At 39.6% G+C, this 25,895-nt stretch overlaps 3 protein-coding genes across 3 annotated transcripts; 2 read left to right on the forward strand and 1 right to left on the reverse strand.

Annotated features, from left to right (window-relative positions):
- Positions 1–1,462: 1,462 nt before the first annotated feature.
- On the forward strand, positions 1,463–6,607 carry LOC139633604 (transmembrane protein 42). The gene is made up of 3 exons (XM_071499370.1): positions 1,463–1,763; positions 3,158–3,304; positions 3,646–6,607. The coding sequence occupies exons 1-3, from the start codon at positions 1,587–1,589 to the stop codon at positions 3,790–3,792; spliced, it is 471 nt and encodes a 156-aa protein (XP_071355471.1). The 5' UTR covers positions 1,463–1,586; the 3' UTR covers positions 3,793–6,607.
- A 1,749-nt stretch (positions 6,608–8,356) lies between these two features.
- On the reverse strand, positions 8,357–20,431 carry zdhhc3b (zinc finger DHHC-type palmitoyltransferase 3b). Its single transcript, XM_071499363.1, has 7 exons — positions 20,074–20,431; positions 15,014–15,345; positions 14,070–14,194; positions 13,212–13,308; positions 12,905–12,986; positions 12,492–12,622; positions 8,357–10,795 (listed from the first exon to the last, which is right to left on the reverse strand). Exons 2-7 carry the CDS (start codon positions 15,314–15,316, stop codon positions 10,637–10,639), a joined length of 897 nt encoding a protein of 298 aa, XP_071355464.1. The 5' UTR covers positions 15,317–15,345; positions 20,074–20,431; the 3' UTR covers positions 8,357–10,636.
- Positions 20,432–21,638: 1,207 nt separating this feature from the next.
- exosc7 (exosome component 7) lies at positions 21,639–25,350 on the forward strand. The gene is made up of 8 exons (XM_071500889.1): positions 21,639–21,769; positions 21,935–22,036; positions 22,228–22,322; positions 22,889–23,054; positions 23,952–24,022; positions 24,182–24,305; positions 24,397–24,552; positions 25,182–25,350. The coding sequence occupies exons 1-8, from the start codon at positions 21,713–21,715 to the stop codon at positions 25,284–25,286; spliced, it is 876 nt and encodes a 291-aa protein (XP_071356990.1). The 5' UTR covers positions 21,639–21,712; the 3' UTR covers positions 25,287–25,350.
- Positions 25,351–25,895: the final 545 nt, after the last annotated feature.

Here is a 25,895-nt window from a genome sequence, read left to right on the forward strand (position 1 = left end):
AAACTCAATGGTAGAGAATTATCTGCATGTTTTATGTAATATGTATAGTCTATGTTTGCAAATACATTTTTGAAGATTCTGTTTCTGTTCAGTTTTATTACCAGTATTCAGTCAAATATAGACTATTTTCCTTTTTTCTACAAAGACCTCCAGTCATTGAGTTTAATAGTAATTTTATTGTATCACTGGTTGTGTTTTGTGCTGCTTTCTATGTATTCCCTGTAAACTATGTGAGGCTAGAAATGCTTTTGCTTGCAATACTGGCCCGTGCTGAATAGTTGTCACTATAATATAAACATTAAAGAAATGAATCACACACATTATTATTTCTTGATTGACTTTCTGTCTGCAGCCAAATGTTCAGCTGCCGAGTCTGGAGAGATGGACGTCTGTCCCTGATGACTCTTGTCTTTATCATGACACTCTGATTAAAACAGTGATTACAGGCCCATACATTCATGACAATGACTCCACTCTCAATTCTCTAATTAGGAGGATAATTCAGTCTTGTTCTGGTTCCTCCTCTCTGACAGGCTCATCTCTCTATGAAGGGCACAGAGAAGTAGGAATAAGGATAATGTGTGAATGTACATGTGTAACTATCTACCGCCTACACACACACACATACACACACATCCCACTTGTGTGGTTTAATGTAATGGGTTTTTATAATGCAGCTCATCAGTATGCTGAAGGGAACAGGGGTCTGTCTCTGTGGTTCAGCGGTCTAGATCAAGTGGAGTCATACTTTACTCTCCACCCACATTCAAGGACATTACATTAGCAATGATTGTCCTCTTCCACACCCACTATTAACAGAAGAACCGAGTGGGACTTCATTTCAAACTCGGCTCAATCTCTCCCTCTTTCAGCAGTAATAATAATGATGTTTGTGTCATTTATTATGATTCCAGCATGTTTGGAGACACCTCATTGGTGCTTTCATATCTTTCTTCATTTGGCCAAGGTTAGAAAATGATGGAACTACAATTCCCAGAATGCCACAGACGCTTTATAGTCCAACTACTGCACTGCTCTGGATTGACAGCTGTACTTAGACTATACTTTAGTATTTTTAAATTTATATGTGTACTGCAATACATTTATGGTGGAAGAAATATTCAATAATACACAAGTAAAAGTTATAATACTGCACTGTAAAAATGCACTAAAAATGTGACTTAAGTAGGCCAATAATAATAATAATAATAATAATAATAATAATAATATATCTTTAGTTTATCATAATTCCATCATATTTGGAGACATGTTTATTGCTGCTTCCAAGTCATTTTTCAGTCACTATTATAAAATGATGGAACTACAATTCCCATAATACCACAGGGGCGTTTTAGTCCAACCACTGCACTACCCGGGGTTGACCATGTGTTGTGTGACTGCCACCGGACGGCTGTCGATAGAAAGTGCAGGAAAACGTGCTCGGTGAAACACACACACACACACACACACACACACACACACACACAGAGCCATGCAGGCAGCTCAGTCCGGACCAGCAGCAGCGGCAGGAAGCAGCAGAGATGTAAAGATGGATTAGAAAATAATGTGCCTCGGCTGCCATCATCATGTTCCCGGGAGTTTTCTATGCACTGCTGGCGGGCTTCCTCGGGGCCGTGGCGTCGTCGTCGGCCAAACTGTCCCTCGGGGCCGACTACCTGAAGGGAGTCTGCGAAACCGGACTCCGGACGTGGGGAGAGCAGCGGAAATTCAGACAAGCGGACGAAACTACCACCTGTGACCGGGTGAGGCGTCGCCGCAGTCCGTGTGAATTATTAACGCAGTGAGGGTGGGTGTGAATTCTGCAGCGCCGACGCGAATGCCTGCAAGCGGGGTGATTTCTCACGGAGGAGGTCCTCTCCTCCTTCGACTGCCTCATCCCTCAGCATCAGCACCATCCGCAGCATCACCGCATGACATTGCAGCTCCTGCGAGTGCGATGTGCGTGTTATCGCGTTATTTTATAACTCGCATCCTGTCAGCGTGGTTGAGCTGGTAGCTTCTAAACGGGGTCAGGTTTCCTGTAGCCTATGACCTTCAAGCGGAGAATGACGCCTTTCACAGTGCATAGGTCAAATAGTGATCTCTAACATAAATAGCGAATCAGGTCTGCAGGTTTGCAGGATAAACGCTCTAGATATGCACCACGATATTTGAACGCATCATACCTTCAAGGCTGAGTAAAGCAGGCAGCAGGTCTGGGTCCACAGAAGACCCAGGTTTACTCCACATCATTTCTGTTAACAAAATTCTCAATATCAAACTTGTCAGAAATGACCACTTAAGTAGCCTACAGTGGAAACTATAAGGACATGCAGATGGACCCTGTCAGAATTTAGTTTTAAGACTTGAACTATTTTCATTTATATCGATTAGTTGAATTAGTTGTAATGTTGTGTTTTATCAGTTTGCTTCCATTATTTCTGTCAAGTGATTAACACACAGAAAACCTGATGCAACTAAGAATTATTTTTCATCAGTATGCCCGATAGATACTTTTTTAATAATCAATTGATTGTTCAGTGCAGAAAATTTCTGTTTTTAAATACCTTCTTACTCTTTGATTTCATAGCAACTTTACCTGCTTGTTTTTTCATTTCCTCTTTTCTTCTCCTAGTGTTCACAGACTTTGAGCTGCATTTTTTTTGTATGAAATGTGCTGTACAAATATATTAGTATTGCAATATATTCAAATTGCCTAGTTTTATTTCAAAAAACCCAAAGATTTTGAGTTTACTGTTGTACTAAACAGAGAAAAATATTCACATTTGAGAATTTTTTGGTATTTTTACATATCAGCAAATTAAATACTGAAAAACATAAATTATTTAAAATATTTTCTGGTTCTAACTCTACTTTTACTTCTTCCACTGTATTAATGACTACAGGGTTTTCAGATTAAGAATACACACATTTCACCTCTCTGGTCTGGGCCAAATCACCTTTACGAGTCAAGTATTGTATATTTTGCTGCAGCAGTGTAACTGCTATAGACATACATTACAAAGAATTGTGGGATACACCAGTAGACGCACTGCACAATGCAGTGTGTTCACATCCTCCACGTTCGAGCAGACAAAGAATAACAAGAATCAGTTGTCCCAAGCTTCTTGTATAAGTTTGTGTTTGTATTTTCCAGCTCCACATCCCTCTGAGGCTGCTGTGTGGCGGACTCCTTTTCACCTGCAACGCTGTGATGTGGACCTTCCTCGCCAAAGCACTCAGGTATTCCTCTTCCTCCACCCGAACCACTGTGACCACCACCGCCTCCAACTTCATATCTTCCGTAAGTAGCAGCCTCTCTTACAAATCCTCTTATTTCTTTGTAGTTGTCCTCTAAGCTAAATATTTCACATCAGATTGTAGTGGAGTGTAAGTTACCACAATTTTTGAAGGACATTACATCATTTCTTCCTTATGTAACATGCTTTATTTTAGAAAGTAGGCTGGACTACATTCAAAAATAACTCGCAGTGGTGTAGCTGTCTTACAGGAACTTCTTGTCAAAGTTCAGCTTCTTTTTTAACATATTTCATTAAGATTTCCTCATTGGCTTTGAATTTAAATTGAATTGTGGAAACTAATTTACTTTAACTAAGGACGCTCTAATTTCTTTCACCTCTGCAGGCTTTCCTAGGCCAGCTGATCTTTGGTGAAGCCCAGATAACATTGTGGTGGGTTGGGATCTCTCTGACCTTCTCTGGTCTGTTGGTACTGCAGAGGGTTTCACCACAGGATGGACAACAGAGTGCAGTTGCCAATAAGGATGAATAATATGTCTGGTCTCCACTAGTTCAGTTCAGCCTGGCTCCAGCTGGCTGTGGTATGTGGTGTGTTTTGGTTGGCAACTCCTCTGATTTTAACATCGAGCCAAAGTGTAGTGAAATCTGAAAACAACAGTTGCAGTTAGTGTATTTTGTACTTTAACTCAAGTACGTGTGCTTAACACGTATTTACTGTAACAATAACTTACTAAGAGATAGTTGTTGTCAACCTTCCAGTCATATATTTTCTTAAACAGTTTGACTAAATGCCACTCTAATTTTGGCCTTATTTTGAATTAGTGACTCTTCATCCTTCAGTTAGTGGCCATGCAGGCTGTGAAACCCTGCTGGTTCTGAAATCAGAGGAGGTGCTGGCTCTCAGCCAGTCTGGCCATGGTGCAGCTACAGTCGGGCTGGTGGAGACAAGCATATGGATGCCTGCATCCAGTTTCTCCAGAAGCTGTAAAATCATCTTTATCCACAGGCTTACAATGAAGCAAAAATGATACTAGCTTTATGTCACGTTCTGAAAACCATTATGAAACCATTCGTGAGCTATAACAGAGGAAGGGAAGAGACTAAAAGAAATAGTTTGACATTTTAGGAAATGTGCTTATTCACCTTCTTGCTGAGAGTTAAATTAGAAAATTGGTGTCGACCTCATGTCTGTATGCTGAATATGAAACTACAGTCGAGAGTGGGGGTTATCTTAAGGTGCTTTTCCAGCAAAAGTTCCAGAAACGTTCTCAAAAACTAATCTCCAGGAACTTTCCCAGGCTGTAAAAGTTCCTCCAGTGCTTTGTCATTTTCACTGTGAATTGCTTTAATTTTTTCTGTGTCAAGAAAATAAAACACAGAAAACGTGGGAAAGGTTGTAATAATCCATCATAGAAGAACTGTAAGGCTGCTACCAACAGTTGTTTTCATCATCAATACATCTGACAGTTAGTTTAATAATCAATTGATTGTTCACTGTGTAAAATGTCAGAAAATAGTAAAAAAGCAACGTATTAACATGCTCAAATTACTTGTTATGTTTGACCATCAGTCAAAATGCACCTTCAGCTAACCCCCTCTTGGCTGCAGTTTCATATTTGCAGACATGAGACTGGTACTGATCCTCTCGTCTGACTCTTGGCAGGAAAGCTAATAAGCATATTTCAGGGGTCAAACAATTCTTTTAAAGGGAGAGGAAAATAACACACAGCATGGATATAAACTGAGGACCTGTACGTTCATGAGTTATGGGCAAATAGCATTGTTTACTATGTGCAAGATGTTAACATCTGTCCGCCTGTGCGTTTATGTGTTGCAGCCATGAGATCACCAAAGCTTTCTTAATTCTCACATCTTCTTAAGTCAGAATGACACTCACTGTAAACATCCTACACTGACTCTACATTTTATGCATGCTCAAGGCAATGTAATATACGAAGCTAACGAGGTGTACTTTCACAAGTAATAATCCAACTGATGTAGCACTGAAAGGCTCATCCCTGGTCTGATTTTGCCCTCTGCCAGGGTCTTTCTTTTACTTTTTCTTTGCCTTTCCTGATAGCTTGAACCTTAACCTCAAGATATGAGCATGACACATGTTTTGATTCAGAGGCAGCTGGTCTTCCATTTCACGATAGACGTGTGCATGTTCCTACCGAGGCCTGAACTCCGATAAATCACACCAAAGCATCCTGGAGCGTCATTTCGCTTGACTCGAGTGACGTCCCTGTGAGCTGCTTCATTTTATTAAACTCGTGACTTGCGCCTCCAAACTGTCTCTTCGGCATCAGAGACGTCTCACAGCCTTTTTGATTGCCTGTTGGGCTTCATGTGCACTGCATTTGCAATCTCATATTTTCTGTTGCATGTCACGACTGTCAGTCCATCGCCCATCATCTCTGTCAGTTTAATAGACACCTGGTTTCATTAAAAGCTTCCCTCTACATCCCTGGAGTTGTCAGCGAGAATGCAATAACATTAAACTTCCTTTAAATCTCATGACACTGTGATGTGTGTAACAGCGAGGGAGCTTCGTGCATTAATAACTGGGCATGGGAAATGGCAATACGTGCTACCAGAGGGAGGTTCCTGTTAGCATAAATCAGCTAAGTAATCAAACTGTAGTACACAGGGATTTGCCTGAACATGACATCAAAGGCTGCTTCACTGAATGGTGTTTTAAAATCACACTTTGCTGTTGTTTGGATACATATCATAATCTAAATGCATAACGGTAGCTATGATACCTGTCTGTAATATCCCACAGCAGCAGCGCACAAGTATATCAGATGTCCTTCCAACTGCTGCTGTGCAGGTTTGTATCATGTGATTTACACGCATCCCTATTAATGTGACTGCAGAGACAATGTGACTGCACAGCTCTCATATTAAAGGCCAGCTAAGCGGTGTTTCATTGCATGGCCGTACTCACCATGCAGGATTTTTCAGCCGTGGAGATCACTCACAGCCAAACACAAGCAGCGACATCAGAAGTGACTTCAGTTGTTTGTGCCTCCATGTTTTGGGATCCTGGGTGTGTTGTGTTACTTAAAAGCGTACTTAGACAGTTTGGGAAATACACTTGGGAAAAGCACTTATTCTCTTTCTTGCCAAGAGTAAGATGAGAAGATTGATACCACTCCCATGTCTGTAGGGTAAATATGTAGCCAGGAGTCAATTAGCTTAGTTTAGCATGAAGACTGTAAACGGGGAAAAAGCGAGCCTGGCTCTTCTCAAAGAAAACAAAATTCACCTACCAGCACCTTAATTAGCTCATTAATTGTCCCCTTAAATGCTGTTACAAGATTCAAGACTCTTATAGAAATTAAAGTGTGTTGTGTATTATTTATTTTTGAAACATTATGTTTAATCTGTACCAAGACTGAAGTATAAAACACTAGCACTAGCTTTATGTTACTTATGGAAAACCTTTTACTCAAAGGCACAATTCAGAAGAGAGAACAGGAGATTTGTGCAAAGGAAGAGACTTAAAGAGAAGTGAGCTAGCATACTAACGTGTTACCTTACTAGTATCAGATAAAAGAAAATCTACACCACTCTCATGTCTGTCTGATTAACATGAGAGCTAGCAGCCAGTTAGCTTAGCTTAGCATCAGGACTTGAAAGAGGGGGAAGCAGCTGTTCCTGGCTCCGTCTGAAGGTGACAAAATCCACCTCTGAAGCTCATTAATTGACGTGTTATATCTTGTTTGCTTAATCAGTGCAAAAATGAAAGTGTAAACATTTTCTGGTTTTACAGAGGAGCCCAGGCTAGCTTTTTCAAGTATTTTAAGCTAAGCTAACCTCTCTCCCGGCACCAGCTACACATTTACTGAAAGAGAAGAAGCATATTCACCCAAAATGTGAAATGATTCTTTTAACACAACTTTAATTTCTGTAATCTTTGCTTTTATTCTGAAAATATCTTGGTGCCTGGCTTTTCTCCGGTTAACGGCATGATATGAGGGTAAACCATCTACCTGTGAACCCACTCTCACTGTAATATAACCAATCAGAGCTTTGCAGCAGCCACATTTACAGCTCTGTGACAGTGGCATGGCCCTGAGTCTGATGTATTCATATCCATGTGCACGTAAACTGTAGATGTGGTTGTACAGAGAGATTAGAAAAATACTGAAATGTGATCCTAACCTGACAAGGTGCCTGACATTGATGAGTTAATGTGGTGCACTGCAAGAAAATAACAGTAAATTTATCACAAATCATGGAATCAATAAAGATTTTAGCAATCTGAAGGTGAACTGTTGACACCAGAGTTTCTTCGTGGGAACAAGCTTTTCTCACTCTCAGTCTTTGAAATATTGAGTAAGGGAAACTCAAGAATAATTGAAAAGAGAATGATTTTGTTTTAGTTTATTGGCAATCCTTAACCTTAAGTCCATGCAGGTCGGTCATCATTGTACTCTGGGGGCTGCTGCACTGACAAATTTAACATTATGTTGAACTTTTAACACAAATCAAGACAGTGTGATTAGAAGGAGAGTCTGTTAGCTCTGATATAAACCATAATGTGTTTTACAGAGTACTGTATCTGAAATATTTGTTTGTAAAGGTGTAAATATATTCTGTTAATAGGAAACACTTAAAACTGAGTGTAAATTGTCATCTCCACTGAGAGAAGAAACACTTAAATTATTTAATAAACATCTCATCTGACAAACAAGGTTCTTGTTTCAGTCACTCAGATATTATTCAGTACATCTTCACAACAGCTTCACGCTTCAAACAGAATAGCTTCTTGGAGCTGTTTTACATCCAGTGTACATCCTGTGTTTTCCTGCAGCAAACAGGAACTGAACTCACTCACTGCTCAATGTCCTTTCTTTGCATTCAAACTGTCTAATGAAGACAATCCCACTTATACTTAAATTTTAACATAGAATGATTGATTGGAAATTATAATTTTAAACCTTTGCTCCCTTTTAAATATTTACTCAATACTTAAGAAATCTCTACTTGTATTTGGAAAAAAAATATTAGATATTAAATAATGATTTTTTTTGTAGTTATTTAGACACTTTATTAAATGAGTAAATACATTATCAATAAAACTTAACTGAAAGTTGTCACATATGTAGTTTTATTTCATTCCCCTTTAAACAAATACCACAGTCAAAAAGAACAAAAAACAAAAACATGTGGTCCACAGTAAGTACTACAAATAGTTTTCATACCTGACCACAAAGAACATACTGAACAATTCAAGGAAAATAAGAAAGCTGGTGTCCTGTATGTGTAAACTGGATAGCAACTGTTGCATCTCCACAGAAACGTAACGTTTTTACAATTTTTAAAAACTCCAGTGATTTTAAAAGGAAAATGTCATTCCTGACAATGCTCTACATTTGAACTGGTTACTTCACTGCCTCCGTTCACTAAGCGTTCAATTTGGCAACATGTAGGGTATGTTTCTAATAGTTAAATTCATCATCTTCAAAAGCATGATTTATACTACAGTAAGGCTTTCAAACACATTGGAGCAAAGGCCTTTTTAGTGTTACATGTTCTGAAGTGGCCTGTTCCCCATTTTCATCAAAATCTTATCAGCAAAGGTAAAAATCCAGTCTTCACGCTGGCTGGCCTGGCATTGTCCAGAGCTGTGACAGTTAAAATGTGCATTTCTAGCATGGCCTTTCAGGCCTCAGTGAACGTTTTCCACTGCCCTAAACTTTAATCAGCACTTTATCCTGTAAGGCTTTTCCCCCCTCCAGTCAGGCTCACAACTACAATCTATGACAAACTGGATTATCCAGAAGAAATTTCCATCAATTGAGATTGAGTGAATCACACTTAGGGTCAGTGCACTCAGAGACCAATGTGTATTGCTTAATTCCCTGACTTTCCATCTGAGCTGGTGACTGTGATGGTCATCAAGCAAAGAGGTCGTCACACATTTGACAAATAATCAAAAGGACACTGGTAAAACTGCCTGGTGGATTCTAAAACTGAAACTTTCAATATTTTACAAGACTTTTTTCACCTGCAAAGTCTCAGATTTTAAAGTTAGAATCCTTAAGAGTGTGATAAAATAAATAAATCTGTATTTTTTTTTTCAGCAACAGCCATTCAATATTGACATTTAGAAATGACCTTTCTGTAAAACAGTTTGCATTGTTAGTGGTGGAGGCTATCATTCCGGCCCTGGATTCAAATTGCCTTCACACACATGAAGGATTCACAGGAAATGGGGTAAGCATGTCACCCAGCACCCATAGTGTTGTACTTACACTATGTGCAGCGTGAAATCAGATCACAGTTGTTTATGGCATCATGTAAAATTTCTAAGTGACTGACTTCATTGAAACAGTATGAGTTTGTTTGTTTGGCTGCACTGTAAACAAATTAACCAGTTCTGCTATATTTGCGACAAAGCAGCTGCTCATTGAGTGTTTGCTGGAATATTAAACCACACTTGCTGCTACCATCAGTAACCAAATCAACTACGACTGAAATCTTAAGGATTATAACTTTAACTGGCCACTGTGAGGCTAATGCTCTATCTTATAGCCTCTGTAACCAGTGCCAGATAGGTGGGGTTCAGTCCAGGAAAAGTCAAATGTTCTTTAAAACTTGATAAAAATTTACTCTCAGATAACATTCCTTAGATGACCTGAACATATTCACTCGTCTGGCATCAAAGGATACAACCAAATCATTCAAAATAGTATCAACCAGTGTGATCCTGTCTCATCCTGACTGTCACATTAAGGCAAAATAATATATATATTTTTTTTATAGCAGATGCCACTGTTCACTAATATGCTGTTCTAAGGCAAATCATCCAGCATCCAGCAAGAGACTATTGCATCGACAAAAATACAGGAAAACAAGAGGTGACAGGATCACAACAACGATGTTTATAGGATGACAACACCAGGTGACCGTCTTGGCACCTGGACCATGCGGCTTAGAGCAAAAATATTCTGGACTTCAGTTCACATTGTTTAGTACTGGAAGCAGGAAATGATGCAGGAAACTTCAGTCTGGAGGAGGCAGAAGTCAGTCTCTTGGTGTCGTTTCACCAACTCTTTAAGTGCTTCTTGTCAAGTTGTCACTGCTTAGTCTGAGATGGTAGTTTGTTTTTTTTTTTGGTACAGCTACACCTCATTAATCTCAGTCAGCACCAAGAGGGAAACCATAAAATCTAAAGGTGACAATATTAAAAAAAAAAAAAGTGTTATGACTTACAACAGAATACCCTGAAACGAAATGAAATAAATGAAAGAAAGAGTTTAAGTGGATGAGTGGAGTTCATGCTCGTTGAGGTCCAGCCAACAGGCGGACCAGACTGATCAGTCTAAGTCCACAGCAGCAGAGCTCAGTTAAGGTTCCAGCTTTCACACTATGTACTGGTACACGTCTGCCTTGCCATGATCGGGTGTTGCAAACGGACTCAGCCAGGCTACAGAGAACGGATGGCCAAACACCACTTTCATATTCATCCATTTAGACTTCTTGGCCCATCGTCGCTCCTCCTTTTTCAGCTGCTCAATACCCTGCAGGGGTAAGATATGACAGACATGAGAAGATATGATTCTCCAGCACTAATTCATATTCAAAACTCATGCAAATCATCAACCGTGTCAGCTGTGAAGATAACACTGTGTCTTTAAAATTTAATGTACCAACAGAAAATAAACAGGAAAACGGATTAAAAATGAAACATGTTGAGGCTTTTCTTTGTTTTCTCCTAATCAGGGTTAGGTGACTCACACCCAGTATTTGCTGATGTGTAATAACAGTACACACAAACACACACAAGCAGGGCACTGCAGGCTCCATTAGACTGAAATTGACCGAAATAGATGATCTTTGTAGTGAATATTATGACACTGTGAGTCACCCTCGTGGGTGGTTTGAGCAGATACATGATGAGACGATGCAGTAATCTCCACCTGCCTGGAGGCTGTAAATGAATCACATGCTCCTATTTACATCTGTGCTCTGATTTAGTGAACAAACTGTATGAATTTAGAAGCCTTAACCTTTGTCATTATGACTTATTTCAGGATGTCAGAACTGACATCAGCTCCACTGCAAACTGTTCTCCAGTTAAAAAGACCTACACATTTGCCAAGCCTGATTAACCTACCTCTATCACTGACCCTGTAGTGTGTCCCTTTTTCCTAGTATTTTTTTTTTTTTTTTTTGCATTAATGCTTTTATAAGCACAATAACAGTGGAGAGATGACAAGAAATTTAGGAAGAGATCAAAAGAGGGAAGAGATCAAACCCCATTCTAGATATTATTGATGGCCTTTTAGCAACAGCCATTCAATGCAGTTACAGTCAGTAATTACCTTTCTGTACAGTTGCTTTGATTGTTAATGGAGCAAACACAAGAAACACAATAAATTTGTCACCATGTCACAGGAGCCACAGTGAGCTGTTGGATGAAGAGCTGCAGGCAACAGGCTGCACACCAACTTCTAAGCAAGGCAATACACTTCATGGGGTCCTCCTGATGTGTGAGAAACTACTCGCACTGCATGCAGCATGAAATCAACTGCAATTATTATTGACTGACTTCTTCATTAAAACGACAGTTTGTTTGGATGCACTCTAAACAGATAAACTAGTTGAGACTGAGACTGTTCTGCATATTACCAAACAACCTTTCCTTCATTTTTAAATTCCAATGAAGTGCAGCATCTTGTGGCATAATGTCTACGAAAACATGTCCAAGATTATTTCAGACTATTTTTTTTTTTTAGAAATTGTGAAATAAACCCATATGTTTTAAAGGAGGTGAGCTGCTCTGGTCCAATAAATATAATGTAATAAATGAAATTATTCATCCAATTTTGTTTTAGTGTTCTCATATCATGACAATGGCTTTAGCAGATGCAAGAGTTCGACTGCACATCTCTTCCACCTGCTCCCTAATTCACTGATTTTTGGACTAAAAATTTGAAACCTCACAAAATTACTTCCAATCCATATTGTGTTCAAAGTGTAGCTGCAAGTACAATTTCTTCAAAAACAAAACAACAACAAAAAAAACCAATGTATTCTAAAATCATGGTTACACTCTGGCTCCCTAAACAATGTTCAGATAAACGTTCTTGTTCCTGTGTAATGATGGGATGCAGTCCCATACATCAGCTCACTGACACTGATGCAACTGAAATTCATTTTCAGGAGGTTCAGAGCAGAGCGACGAGGAAGTGAAATTACTGCTGTTTCACTCACCGTCTCATCAGTGCAGATGGAGTGAACCTGAGTCCCAAACATGACTGCAGTGAAGATCAAAAAGAGAAGACCCTCAAAGCACAGGAGGATGAGGAGGATGACAGTTGCTGGTGGAGAGAAGTTACTGCACTCTGATGAAGAAGAGAAAAAGAGTTTTCATTTTAGTTTGTTAGTTGTGTAAAAGGAGATACGCTAATTAAAATGATTGTAAAAAAATAAAATGAAATTTGAAAAATGGCTTGTAAGAATATCTAATTATTGCTTTCAAAAATGTCTTTTTCTTTAAGTTGAAATAAATGTGACAGAGTTTCGGCTTCATTTTTTAAGAATATCCACCCCAGTCAGTCTTTTGTGGGTATGATCAACAATATTTGCACATGAAGTTGCTGGTAATTCTACATTGTATTACTCACTTGTCCAGTCTTCTTCAAAGCACAGCACAAAATGGAAAGCCACCATGATGAGTGCATGGAAGGATATTAGTGCAATGTACATCTGAAAAACAAAACAAAGACTTCATGTTAACAAGATATTATATTATAACTCAACTCATTGCCCCGGAAGCTACATGACAAACCATCAGTGTTTTAGAAAATTTGGGACTCCATTTTGAATTACGCTGGAACAAAGTATATGTTATAATATAGTAGATATTTATGGGGAAAGAGGAGAGCACAAATGTGAGACATTATTTTCCTGGAGTGGCGGTTAAAGACTCACTGTGAAGAGCACAAAGTATTTCTGGTTGTTTTCTCCGACACAGTTGTTCACCCAGGGACAGTGGTGGTCCATCTTTTTGATGCAGCGTTTACACACACTGTGGATACACAGGTACATAATAACGATGACAAAATGGAATTAAAAAAAGAAAGAAAAACCGTAACTTTGGGCAGGGAAGAGATCAATCTGAATGTAGTATATATGTAACTTTTATCAGAGTAAATCACAGAAAGACACACAGGAAGGGGTGGGAGTTATCTATCTGGCCTGTAAGGCCTGACAACTCATAATCTATCACCTGACAAAGTACAAAGTCACACTCAATTTACCTGTGTGCTTTGTTTTTCTGTGGGATACTTATATTCATAAAAATGCCACCCTGTGTTTAAGGTATTATTTTTATGGGTTATTAGAGACAGGTGTGTCATCTGAACCACCTACAGGGATGACTCATGATGTCAAACAAAACACTCAATTTTGTCTTTGCCATAGAGTCACTCACTGGCTTTGAAATTCAATTACTCTCTGGTGTTTTTGCACTTTTGTCTCCAGATCCCAGGAAACCTGCTGAGCAGCCACAGAGGGAATTCCTTATTATCAAGCTACCGAGTCAACGGGGAAATATTATACAGCAACTATCAGGAAAAACACACATGGGGCAGGAGAGTCGATGCAGGAACAAACACAGATGAGGAGAGGAGTCCCCAGTGAGTCACACTAGGAATCTCCTCAGTGAGGTGCAGACTTCAGCAGAACTCTGCCTGCTCAGACCCACATCCTAAAAGTTGCAGAGTTTGCGATGAAAACTGGTAACATTTCCTAATAGCTGCACACACATTCACGCAGTGAGTGCTGTACCTGCAGTGGTGAGCTCTGTCAGGCTTGATGCTGCAGCACTTGGGACACTTGTACACCACCTGTCCCGGTTTGAGCTGCAGGCTTTCGATGAATTCTTTGGTTGCGTTCCCTTTAGGCACAGCTCCCTGGGAGAGAGGGGAGAAAAGAGGTGTTGACAAGGCACTCAGTCTTAGTTTCTATTACATCAGATGTGATTGGACACGTTTCCTTTACATTTATTTAGCTGCAGGAGCTCCTTTGTGATAGAAATTTTCCCTAACAGCAAAAAACTCAAAACTCAAACTCAAATGTCTACTCTTCTCTCATCTAATAATTATATGAACTGTTGATATCAATTGTACACTTACAGATTTTACAATGAGTTCAGGAGTAAATCTGTGTCACTGAACAAATGCAGTTGCAAAAGCTACAAGACATTTTTAACTAGAGTTTTATCTTGGGTTGCATGTTTTATTATTTAGAGACAGTTTGTAGACAGATGTAATATGGCCTGTATACCAGGGTTACAACTAACGATTGTTTTATCATTAATTAATCTGGATGTTATTTTCCTAATTAATCAATTAATCATTTTCTATTGAAAAATAACAACTGTTTTCAATATTGACTAATCTACCAGTTGTTTGAATGATTAATCGTTTGGTCTATGAAATGTCATAAAATAATGAAAAATATTTTTCCACAAGTTCTCAAAGCCCTTTTTTTGTCCAACCAACAAAATCCCAAAGATTTTCAATTCATTATCACATTTTCACTAGAAAAATGATCATTAATTGATTTTAAAAAATAGCTGCAGATTATTTTGCTGTCAGTCGACTAATCGATTAATCAACTCTCTTCAAATAAAGTAACCAAAGTCTTCTGCAGAGCACTAGGAGAAAGTGGTTAGCTAAACAGCCGACACCCATCCTAAGCATTAATCAGGGTGCCAGAGTCTGACTGACCGGGTCTGTGCACATTGCCCTGGCGTGAGAGGCGAGGGCGAGGAAGGCGAGGCCATTGAAGAGCACCCCGTTGAAGAGGCTGTAGGCCACGTTCTTGGCAGGCAGCAGCATGACGAACACCACCACAAACTCAGCATAGAAGACCAGGAGCCAGGTGATGACGCCGCACACGATGCCGCAGCCGTCACGGATGAACCACATGGTGTCTGAGCTGGTGCGGGGCGGTGGAGGGGCGCAGTGCTCGGGCCTCAGGTAGCCAGCTTGCCGCTCTATGTCCCTGGTGCGGTGCGCCGGGCTCTTCATTCTACAACGCCCGTGGCTCCGACCGCATACTGCGAGGAGTGATGAGAGGCAGATGGAAAGGAAGAGGGGGAGCAGAGAGATGGGAAGAAAATGAAAGAAAAAAGGGAATTAGAGAATAAGGCGAGGGATTTGGATTAAATCTGTGTCAATGAGGGATGTTGTGTGTGTAGGGCTGCAAATAAGGATATTTTCACTATCAGTATCAGAGCTGATTTTTTTTTTTGATTATTTGATAGAAAATAGTCAAATGCCCTCCACACTTTCCCAGAATCCGTGGTGACATTTCAACCAACAATCCAAAACCCTAAAATTGGACATTTACTCTCACATAAGACAAAGAAAAACAAACCCTCACAGTCCAGAGGCTGGAACAAGAGGACGTCCTGTCTACATGACTGCAATATCACAGTGCTAGAGCACTGTACCACAACAACTGAGGGTTGGTGTAAAGGGACTAATCAGTACACTTCATCCTCAAGGAATATAAACAAAGATGGAGGCTAATAAGAGTGAATAAGAAAATCAGGATGAGGAAAATACTCAGGAGGAAGCATTAACTGAAGGAGGAACAAACACAGCCTGCTCTAATTCCGACAGGCCACACAATCCAGGCAGGGTCCTCTCACAGCAAAAAGAAGAGGTTGTTGTCAGACCTGAGAGGCTGTAATTCACCATTTGGTCTTAAAAGAGAAACAAAACAATGCTTCAACAAGAATAGGCTTCAGTCATCCTGAGCTGCACTGAGCTTGAGTGTGTGTCCAGCTCTGTTTGGAGACGAGGCTCATGAATAAGCTACTGAGCAGGTCTGAGTGTGTGTAGACAAAGATGAATTGACTTCAAAGGGGATAAAATGTCAGAAAGGCAAAAATAGGCCTTGCTATTATACGCAGATAGACTGGGCAGCGAAGCACACTTACCGGAGGACAGAAATTTAACCAGAATGAAAGCGATAAAGTACGTTTGGGAGCAAATTAATCAAAGTCATCTCTGGATTAAACAGAAACATCTCACAGTCCATTGAAGCCCAAGTCTTGATCTCTCACAGACCCTGTCCCCTTCTCTGTAACCTGAAGACCTCCTCACTTCTGTCACGACTTCAAACCAAATAAACCCTTTCATCACTTGTTCACTTCATCTCTTGAAATATGACCTATTTTTTTAGGTTTTACTTTTATCCTTTTTGTGGATGGCAGTGTCAGACTGTCGTTCCAGACTGAAATGTCTCAACAACTATTCAGTGGACTGCAGGGAAATTTTGAACAGACACTCATGGTCCACAGAGGATGATGCCTACTGACTTTAATGATCCTCTGACTTTTCCTCTAGCGCCACCATGAGGTCAGAAATTTGGAATTTCAACCACCACCGTGTCTAAATACAGCCTCACGGAGCCACAAATAGAAGACAATATACAGCATACTTGTACAGGACTGGATGCTAAGATTATATAGCAAACTCTTGAAACATAAACCAATTTATTTTACACCAGGAAAAACAAATATGGAAACAAGGATGAAACAATAGGTCTGAAAATGAACAGAGGATGGTAAATCATGTGAATCCGCCTGGTTCCGATTATCCTAAAATAAAATCCATCAGTAAGACTTCAGCCATTCCAGCAATCCAACTCCGAAAACATGAGGCGGACTGGGGCTTTGTCTTGATAAAAATGCACTTCCTACTCTTTCCTCCTGACCCAAACCCTGCAGAGTGGCCTCTTGACCCTTTTCACCACACTTGTCATCACACAGCAGCAGTGGGGCTCAGTGGGAGGTGTCTGCAGATATCACTTTCACTGCAAGTCGAGGATTATTGAGCCATCTTTCTTGGCTCCAGTGGCAGTAAAATATGAACCACATTTACTCCACTATGTTGATCTGACAGCTGTAGCTAGTAGTTACTATGTGGATGAGGATTTTTCATACTGAGCGGATGATGATTTTTAAAAATTGATGCACTGTCTAGATTAAACTACCTAAAAATTAAACAGTCGAAAAAGGAGCTCAACCTGCTTCAGTGCAACATTAACACGCTGCTTACACATTAATGCATCATTAATGCATAATAAAATACAGCACAATAATTGATTAAAGTGGAAATTAATTCATTTCTTTTACCAAAATAGGGACGATCTGTCAAGTCACAGTGTGAAACTGTGGCCCAACCTGTGCGACATAGTTACTGCACATTGACCATTTTTATAAATTTAGATTTATTTATGGTGCAGCTTTTTGTTATTAGCCTCTCATAGTCTCTACCATAACATGCGTTTACATTAGAGTAGGTTAAGAGAATAATATGATGCATATGTGAGGGTATTTCCTTTGTGATATGTTTTTACTGGTTTTTAATCAGGTAAAATCTTTTTATTTGATGTACTACTGTCTCGTCACTCTTTGGGATTATTGTGCTATTGATTGAGTTTCCATTGTATTCTATCATTTTTTAGATGTCTATTATCCTTGTACCCTGCCTATTGCCCAACCTTTAGGCTGGCATACACTCTTTTAGCTTGGTTAATTCAATTTTAATAAAGGTCAATGTGCTTCAAGATATTCGACAAATCCTTATTAAAGAATGCTTTGTTTTATCAGTCGAGCTGACCGCTGGTCCTTCATGTGACTGTCGAGCTGATTCGGCTGGTGGGAGTCACACAGATCGAGTAAAACTGGTTCCAAGGAGGGGGATGCAGGATGCGTGATAACTACTTGCCATGTAATTGTTATGTGGTTTGCTTTTACGATTCACTCCCTTAGACACTGAGACAGCCTTAAAAACAATGTTTACTGAAAATGCAGATGATCGGATAAGACAGAAACACGCAACAATGAAAAGTCATGAAAGACCTGAAGTGAAACTAACTGTGAAACCAGGGTTCATTAACAACCGTCAACTCGGTGAATGGTTTCTTTTGTAGTGGAGTCTATGGATTTCTCTGAGTGAATGACTGTGACTTCATTGAAACAGAAACACTTTACAGAACTTCTTTAATTATGTCAACCCAAAGAAAAGACACAACGGTTGAGAGCTGCTGAAATGCCACTAAACATGATGCTCCTGCAGTCCTGTAAGATACAGGACGAGAAAATGTCAGATTTATATTACAGCAGTGAGTTAACTCCTAATGTACACATGGCATAGTTTGATATTCAGTTAATCATTCACAGGTATGTTTGATTACCTGCAGCTGGAATACATCTCAACGCAACTGAGAGCAAAGAGTGACGCTGCAAAGTAATGTGGGCAGGAAGGACGGAAGCATGAAGAGACGTGATGTAGAGATGAGAGGGAGATAGATTTGACCTCCTGGTTTAACATGGTTTAATGTGATCTCGCATTTCTGGTTAACCCCATTTGGCAGCTTAGTAAAGAAAACAGTGGGAACTAAACTAAACAACGGGAACAATTTATGTCACTCTGTGTTGGTATATTACGGTAAATCCAAGAAAGAGTGTTTCACAAGAGCTGATAGACACATGACAATCATAATGGCTCAGCAGTTATTACTGTGATACTGGAAAACAAAACAGCTTTGTTGCCAACACAGTTGTTTTTATCATAGTTAATCACATTTTTGTCACAGTTACCAAATGTGATGCCTGCCTAGTATATAGACAGGGTCCTACATTTTGATAGCTGTGATTCTGCTGTACCGAAATCTGTGACATGGTTAACTACATGGAAAAAAAACTGATACTGACAGGTGAGGTGTTCGTGCTCGGCAGACAGACCTGCAGTCAGAGTTATCAAAGTCACTGTGCCTAAATACCATGGAGGGACCGTTTTAGATAAAGGCTGCTTTCAGATTAAAGTATGTGATCGTGTATGATAAGATACCTGGGAGATAACTGGGAGATACCATAAAGTCCTCTTCTCTGACATTATACAGACTAAGAAATTTGCACCGATATAGCATAAAAAAATCTGGGACCTGTACATATGCTGACTCAGTGCACACCCTTCCACTTTTAACACATCCACTGTCACAACTTCACACACGTACATACATCTGTTGTGGTTATTGTGGTAACTAGAAATTGCGTTTTTATAATGCATCTGCACAATCTGAAATCTCAACAAACTGCAGTTACTGTGTGATGGTTTCACTGTGAGAGTTGAGAGGCTCGAACACTGTGTCACATACAAGAAATGGTCATATTCAGCCAACACTCATTATTTATAATGTTAAAAAAAAAAAAAAAGTCAAATTTCTAAATTGAAGTTCAGAACAAACTCCCCACTTTGATGTTTTCTACCTGTAAAGAATAAAATAATAAAATATGAATAACCGACAGATTCATTGATTATGACAATGACTGTTAGTTGCAGCCCTGTGTTGATGATGGGGAAATGACTGGTGACTTTGTTTACACCCTTTTTGAGTTTGGCTTATTTGATTCAGTGGAGGATAGAGAAGATATAAAGTATGTTGGAAAACTTTATAAGTACTAACTAGGAAATTCAAATTTGTGTCTTTGAGCACAGCTGCCCTGATGCTGTGCCCTTGAGCCTTGAGCCTCTTCTGCTGCTCAGTTTACCTTTCGCAATGGTTAACAGGGCTTGTACAGTTATTATGGTATTATAATGGGCTATAATAAATGAACTTCCAGAAAGTGCTAATGCCGTAAACCCGAGCAGGAAGTAGCCTGACAGCGGCAGCTGGAGCGGGATATCTGGATTCCAGTTGTGACACACACTGTATGTTATATTAAATTATTTAAAAGTGACGAGTCTGCTTTCTATAAAAAAAAACCTACCTCGCAGTCCCCTGGCTTGTCTTCAAAAGTTTCTTGAAGTCTTCACGTAGTTTTGGAGGCTTGTGAAGTTAAAACAGACCCAGCTGAGAGTGAGAGTCTCCTCCGCGGCTCCGCCTGATAGCTCAGTCCCAGCTAACCCCCCTGATCCCCGGGCAGCTGCTCTCCACGGCCCCTCGCCTCGGCTCCCCCTCTCGGTGCCGCCGAGGTTTCGACGAAGTGTTCGCTGGCGTATTTATCCGTGTGTGAGCTACAGCCGAGGACCGAGCCTCTTACACAGGCCTAGCTTCTCTGTCTGGTCCACAAGGCTCTGCGGGCGGTGGGACAACAAAACCCAGCAGAGCCAACCAGGAAGTCTGTCCTGCCTCTCTCTGAGCAGTGCCGCCCTGAGCTCAGTCTGCCAGGCAGCGGCGTCTCTGCATCATCCTCCATAAACGCTAAATCAATATCAAATGTGGGCCACTTCATGTCTCTTCATACTGGGAGATTCTGTTCATTATAAGATACTGTTTTCTACTGTATCTCAGACCGAGTTTGTGCCTTTTAAACATGGCTGCATCCTACTCAGGCCTCGGGCAAAAGATTAGTTACCAGGCACCTAACCCCCTTTGTACATGGCAGTCTTTCTTTTTTTTTACTCAGGCACCCAAAAATCAAACAGTATCTTCGAGCTGCTGATTTTAAATCAACAGTCTTGATAATCGATCAATCATTTCAGCCATTGTTAAGCAAAAATGCCAAAAATTCCTTTCCCAAATGTAAATATTTGCTAGTTCTCCAAATTTCTATGATAGCTTTGGGATTTTGACTGGGGATGGTTTTGAGGTTTTGACTGTTCAGTGTAGTTCACTGTTCAGACTAAAAGAAGCAATAAGAATATATATAAATGTATATATATAAATTTAGCCAGTTTATTATTAGAAACAAGAAAACAATCGTCATGTACTGATGACTAAAATAATTGCTGTTGCAGCCTTACTCTTAATATGACCTTTCCCAAGGTTTTCTGAGTTACATTATTACTTTACACAAAGAAAAAACTTTAAGTGATTTCATAAAACACAACATGAGAACAAGTGAGCTGAAATATTGGACGTCTTAATACTAGATTTTGAGACACGGTCCATTTTGAAGGCCAGGGTATCAGGCCTTGGGACTGTTGTGGTTCCTGGGCAGTTGCCCACTTTGCCCATTTGGTAATAAGATTTTGCATGTATTATAATTATATTTAAATTTTCTCATCATTACGAAATACAGAATTCAGATAATAAGAGTGACAGAGATGGAAAACCTGGTGCATTAACAGAGAAAACTTCCATCTCGATTCGTCTTTTTCAGGCCGAATCAATCACATAAAAATGTGTTTTAAATGCACATAAAAGTGAATTTAAAAAATAGTCTTGTATAAGTTGCTTTATTCTTCACATCTTCACGTTTGTAAAAATATTTCTACTTTTAGCGTTCACTGTTTTTTTTGTTTTTGGGACTTGCTGCACCGGTTGGGCGGGGTCTTCAATCTTCCGGGACATCCAGGTGAGCACAGTCACAGTAGAGCCATGTGATTGGGTTTTTTCCCCCCCGTCGTCCTTTGATGACGTAGACAAGAGCGCCGCTCACACGCCACCAGTGTTGTCACATCATTATGGCAACAGTTAAAGTGAGCGAGGCTGAAAAAGTGTACATTTTACACGGTATACGGGTAAGTTTTTAACAGTCATACTCCAGCTTCCTCCGACAACTGTCATTTAAATCATTTCGATAAATGCTACAGCAGTGATTTGTGTTGTACGACGCCGGAAGGCTAGCTGCGTTAGCATTTTGCTAACGGTGCCTGTGTTGTTGACATGCTGATCCTTGTCATCAGGATGATTTGAGAGTGGATGGAAGAGGCTGTGAAGACTACAGGCACATGGAAGTAGAGACTGATGTCGTGTCCAACACAGACGGATCAGCAAAAGTCTCACTGGTAACGATAAATTCACAGCATCATTTCTGCAGGGGATTTTACACAAAACCTCCTCCAAATCTTTCCATCTGCACATACCACTGCTTATTAGTTAAACCCGATTCTATATAATTACTGCTGCATTGTTTATTGAATGTATTTTCACTGGCCGATTAATTTTCTATAATTGTTTTCTGTTTTCTCTCTGTCAGGGCCACACTGTAGTTCTAGTTGGGATTAAGGCTGAAATAGGAAAACCAAGGCCCATGGTGCCAAATGAAGGTTATTTGGAGTTCTTCGTTGACTGGTGAGTTTTGTGCACAAAAAGCAATTCATATTCCCCAACTGTAATAGCTTTATGATAGGGGCATGGGGATGTGGAGACTCCAGTCAGAGTAGATTTACAGCAGAGTACACCAGTATCACAATAATCAAGTTTCATAGAAATGTAGTTTTTCTTGTTGTCGAAAACACACTTGGAAGTGAAAACAAGCTGTCCTAATCATATGCTGTAGACATTTAAACCATGTACCAACAGTGTCTTAAAAGTCACAAAAATTAAGATTCACATTGTAAAAATTCAAATTTTAATTCTTAGTTCAATAGTAGGTGAACAGTTCTTAGTTATGTTTTAATGAATTCCCTGCCACTAGGAGGTAGTGTTGTATTGCCTGTTCCCTGGGAGTTGACATACCTGCACATGGAGAGGGGTCTCAGGGTCAGTTAGTCTCACTGCTTTCCCTATTTACTCTTTCCCTATTTACTCTTCCTCACCTCTCTCCCACTAACTCAAGAACGACTAAAACCTTTCAGACTGATAGATATTCCGTTATTGCACATATTTACTGTCTTGTTTTCTCCTTTTATCGCTAGTTCGGCTAATGCAACCCCTGAGTTTGAGGGCAGAGGAGGGGAGGAGCTGGGGATGGAGCTGAGTAACACTCTCTACAAAGTCTTCAACAACAAACACAGTGTAGACCTGAAGAGCCTCTGCATCAGTGCTGGAGAACACTGCTGGGTGCTCTATGTAGACGTGCTGGTGGGTGGTCAGACAACGTATTCGATCATCCGTGTATCCATGGACTGTTATGTTTCAAGCTCAGATTAACAAAAGCAAAGACATATATAGTATAAACTAGCGCTGTCAATTGATCAAAATTTTTACTCGTGATTAATCGCATGATTGTCCATAGTTAACTCACAATTAATGAACTCACACATTTTTTTTATCTGTTCTTAATGTACCTTAATGGGATATTTTTCAAGTTTTTAATACTCTTATCAACATGGGAGTGGACAAATATGCTTGCTTTTTGCAAATGTATGTTTATTATTATTGCAACAATCCAAAATAATGACAAATACAGTCCATGATATTCTCCAGAATAACCTCAAAGGTATTGCATGCAGGCTTTGAAGCTGAACTTGCCATTCAAAAGACCCTTTTCTTCATCCGTTTCTGCTCGAGAAGGTTCGTTTCTGCTTGCCATCCACAACGTTACTGCTGCATCACTTCCTGATTTCCCAAACTACAGGGGCGGGCCGAAGGTCATAATCACAGAACAGGCGTGTGGAAATCAAACGTCAAAAAAATTTGTGGCATTAAAAGGAATTTGCGTTAACTCATTATTATTGCGTTAACTTTGACAGCCTTAGTATATACGTAGTAAGGTGTTTCACTTTATTTTCACTTTTTTTTTTTCTAAATTCCACTTTATTTGTTGTTTGTACCTCTGATCTATTCGTATTTGTATGATACAATATGATAACTCATCTTTGCATGTGAAATACTGTGTGAGAAACAGTGTTTCTCCTGTGTTTCAGTTGAGGAATAAAACAAAGCAGCACATTTGACAGAAGAGCACCTTATTTGAGATGAGTACTCAGTTTCCTTGTCTTCACTAAGGTCACAGCTCACACTGATTTGTTATCACAGCTCCTGCAGTGTGATGGAAACCTCTATGATGCCATCTCAATAGCTATCAAGGCAGCTCTCTTCAACACAAAGTAAGTAAACTGTCAACTTGGTATTTGTTTGGGTCTTTATAATTGGATTTTAATCTTTTGATCTCATTTTTTTTTCTTTTAATAGTTTGGTTTAATGAGCTACTTGTTCATATAGACTGAAAAATGTTACACACAGTCATCTGATTCTCTCACCAACAGAATTCCCAGAGTGCATATATCAGCAGATGAAGAGGGAGGAAAGGAAATCGAGCTGTCAGATGACCCATATGACTGTATGAGACTTAATGTAGAAAATGTCCCCTGTATAGTCACCTTGTGCAAGGTAAGATCACCCGCTGATACTCGCAGGTAAAGAATTCCTAAAACCCATTGTCACACAAACAGTGAAATATATACACGCTGTTTTTCTGCAGGTGGGCCACAGACATGTGGTGGACGCAACTCTGCAGGAGAAGGCCTGCTCTGTGGCGAGCCTGATCATCGCTGTCACACACAAGGGCACGGTCACCTGCACGAGGAAGGTGGGCGGAGGCAGCCTGGATCCAGAGAGCATCTTTGAAATGACAGAGGTGAGTCCAGCTCTCCTTCTCGACCATCTGGCCCCCTCTCATCACAGCTGATACATTAGCATGATTTTACTCTATTTTTATCTAACTGTGGCATAAAAGCAGCGAGAGTTGACCTTGAGCCACTATCCAGGTTATTGTGTCAGCTGGATGACTCTGCTGGTGTATTTCTATGGTGCATGGAGTTTTAAAAGACCCAGGAATATCAGATGTTTGTTTTGAATGTACTATTTTTGCACTTTAGCATATCCTCATACCTACTGTACATACATGACAGTGGTGTCAATCTTCTCATCTCACTCTTAGTAAGAAAGCAAATAAGTGTATTTTCCAAATGTCGAACTGTTCCTTTAGCTGCCCTTTGCCCATCTATTGGTATGCCAAATAATGTACAGTAATAATCATGGTCCATAAAAACACTCTCCCTGTAAAGTTTCAACATGTTTGCATTGATAATTCTTTGAATGTGTTATATAAAATGCATGAAAATAGAGAAGGTTTAGTTTAAAGTTTAAACTGACAGTAGAAGGTGCTGACTTTTACATTTTAAATTTAAATAAAAATTTTGAATATGTTTATGTATGATTAAGGTGGTGTAGTAGAACAGTACTAAAGTATCTTATTGTCTCCAGGCAGGTAAACGTGTCGGGAAAGCTCTTCATGCTCCGCTCATGAAGCTGCTGAAGCAGGAGGAGAGTTTGGGAAAGAAGAAACAGAAAGTTGGTTTCCTTGGTTAAGATCAACTACTGTATCTACAGTATGAATGTACATGTACTTTTCTAATAAAACTTTTAATTTGTACAGTCTGCTTGTCTTTGTATTTTCTCACATTTAGATAAGCTGTTGTATGGTGTTAATGTTTTAACCAAACAGGTATGTATAACGTCTGATTTGAACCAAAGTCATGTTTGCATTCACACTGATAGAGATAGCAGCGAGGGATTTGTCTTTATCGGAGGTTGATTGGCATTTAAATCAGATACATACAAGATATCAAGATCCCGTTTATTAATAATCAAAGGTCTGATTTATCATTTGGCTTATAAAATCAGATAATGATGAAAAATAAAATTTTGAGGATAGTATTATTAGAAGCAACATTTACATTTGAGAAGCTGGAACCAGAGAATGTTTTGCCATTTTTGATAAAAAATGATTTAAATGATTATGGTAATAGATGCAAACAATGTGGAGTAAAACTCCTGTACAGATTTACTTTTTCATTGCTATTTAAGATACTTGTGTAACTGAATGTGCTGACTTTAAATTTATACAGTCTGCTTGTCTTTGTATTTTCTGACATTTAGATAAGCTGTTGTGTGCTGTTAATGTTTTAACAATCACCA

Source organism: Trachinotus anak, unplaced genomic scaffold (assembly GCF_046630095.1).
Source record: "Trachinotus anak isolate AG129_WGS33_773 ecotype Australia unplaced genomic scaffold, CSIRO_AGI_Tana_v1 ptg000016l, whole genome shotgun sequence".
In the NCBI taxonomy this organism is placed as follows: Eukaryota; Metazoa; Chordata; class Actinopteri; order Carangiformes; family Carangidae; genus Trachinotus; species Trachinotus anak.